The following is a 2121-nucleotide window of genomic DNA, read 5'->3' as shown; positions in this document are numbered from 1 at the left end:
CAAAGAAACAAACAAACAACCCTAAAAAGCATGCAGCACATACATGAAAGTCTGAGTGTTACTATCCCCAAATGAGACAGGGTCATTGCTAACTTTGGTTAAACATGTGAGTGTATAATTTCCCATGGATGAAATGCGAATGGCCCAGCTGGCTAAGGAAACAGATGCCAGAGGCTGAAGCAGCTCCACAGAAAGAGGGAGAGGACAAGAATGAGCAAAGTGACCAATATTTTTACTGTGTCTCTCACTCTTTTGTCAAAAGCAATGCAGGCTGGTGATTATAAACGAGAATGTCAGCGTTACACACACATCCTTAAGCAAGATTTATCAGCTGAACAAATGCACAACTAAGTGTGAATGTTTAAAAGAAATCCATCAAAAGAACTGAAAAAGAAGAACATAAATGCCAAACCACCGTCCAGCAAGGAATAACTTCATCATCCAAAGCTGACCTCATCATGTGCTAAAGGAAAGATGGTGTACCTTGGAAAGTGGCTTTCCCTGGTGGCAGTTGATTCCACCAATGTAGATCACATTGGGCATCACAGGTCTGGGGAACTCCAAAGTAAAGTCTGTGCGTAACAACCAAATGGACACTGGGCTGAAGAGGTCTGTCATAGTCACCGGGGTCTGGAGAACTTCAGAGGCAATATCTGCAGCACTTTTGAAAAACTTATGACAAAATGCACGCTCCCCCATGTAGGCCAAAAGGTTCTGAGTTCTTTCCTTGAAAGTCATGGTGTCTGTGAGTTTCGAGAGCATTCTGGGGATATAAGAAGGAGGACTGGGGCACTGGGCAGCATCTTCAAGATAATAACAAAATATTCCTCTGCTGAAGACCACTGACGGGAGAGAAAAGTACTTAGCTATAGTTAAGCCGCACACATCGAAAGGATCCAGAAACACAGCATCGAAAGAAGTCTGCTTCAAGTACTCCACTAACTTCTTGTCGTTAAACAAACTCTTACAGTGTGAAAACAGTAATTCGAAGAAACCTTTGGCTGGAGAGTCTAAAAAAGGAAGTATGCCTCCCTCCTGCTGACTTTTCCATTGTTCATCAATAAAAATCTTGAACTCCCGGTTTAGATCCTCCTGAGTGTGTGAAACTGCATACGTTTTCACTGCAAAATTCAATGGTTTTCCCAGCTGCCAACTCACCTCCGGAACAACCACTACGACCTCATGGCCTTTGTGAATGAGTTTCTCCACAACCATCTGCATGGTGAACCAGTGGCTCCCATCCATGGGCACCACCAGCAGCCTGCCTGCCTGGGCCAAGCCAGAGGCCAGCAGCAGGCACACACAGAGAGGAAGGGAGGCTGGAAAAACTGCAGGAGCCATGGCAGAAGTGCAGCCTAAGGCAATCCTGCTGCTGAGACTCAGCACTGAAGAGGAAGTGTGAGCCAGAGAGAAATCTACGCAGGAGGGCGTGTGCTCACAGCCCTTTAGGAGAATGATTTACTGAGGAGAACAGTAAAATATGAGCAAGCATGATTAAGGAACATGCTTGTTTCCTGAGAAGAAGGTCTTCTGACCCTTTTTGGGGGTAGAATCACACAATGTGAGCTTAGAAATAGTTATGAGGAAGTACACTAGACCCTAAGGAGTCGAAATGCTTATACAAAAGGAAGCAAGTTTCAAAGCAGCTTACATTTCTAGGATTGGTCTCAAAGCAAAATCTGAACACTTTTTTAGGTGACCTGACTGACTCTGTTTCAAAGGGCTATTCTGCCTCTGCTTCCAAGGCAAAAGGGGACATTCTAGAGCCTGTCCTCCCAAGAGACAGAGAATCAACTCTGCCAGACAGCAAGGCTGCTGTCTCTGTGCACACATTGGCTTTCTTGTTCCATTTTCAAACACTCTTTCATCTGCCTTGCTGACTCGAGACTGACAACAGTCTCCACAGACCAATCCAGGGACTTAAAGGAAGGTGACCATCAACCTCCTTACAAAATCCCCTCTGAGTCACTGGAAGCCATAGGCAGACATTCTCTGTGAAGAAGCAGAGAGAGCTCTGCTGTGATGCCCCTCAGTAGCCCAGGGACCTTCTCCACAGAGCAATGGCTCTGTCTCCCATGGCACTGCAGCATCTGCAGGGTTGCTTCCACCTTGTGGCTACTT

General features: G+C 45.9%; 2 protein-coding genes across 2 annotated transcripts in view; both read right to left on the bottom strand.

Moving 5' to 3' along the window:
* Nucleotides 1–15: 15 nt before the first annotated feature.
* On the bottom strand, nt 16–2111 carry LOC110288989 (UDP-glucuronosyltransferase 1-7C). Its single transcript, XM_021155205.2, has one exon. It carries the CDS (start codon nt 1339–1341, stop codon nt 457–459), a length of 885 nt encoding a protein of 294 aa, XP_021010864.1. The 5' UTR covers nt 1342–2111; the 3' UTR covers nt 16–456.
* The window catches only part of LOC110288988 (UDP-glucuronosyltransferase 1-8-like), a 7876-nt gene continuing 6574 nt past the window's right edge, over nt 820–2121 (bottom strand). Inside the window, exon 2 of the mRNA XM_021155204.2 lies at nt 820–842. The gene's annotated coding sequence lies outside the window, so the exon portion shown is untranslated. The remainder of the gene's footprint in view (nt 843–2121) is intronic.

The sequence above is a fragment of the Mus caroli genome, unplaced genomic scaffold, assembly GCF_900094665.2.
Source record: "Mus caroli unplaced genomic scaffold, CAROLI_EIJ_v1.1 scaffold_10088_1, whole genome shotgun sequence".
NCBI classification, from domain to species: domain Eukaryota; kingdom Metazoa; phylum Chordata; class Mammalia; order Rodentia; family Muridae; genus Mus; species Mus caroli.
The sequence above is the reverse complement of the archived record's forward strand: the minus strand, read 5'-3'. Positions and strand labels throughout refer to the sequence as shown.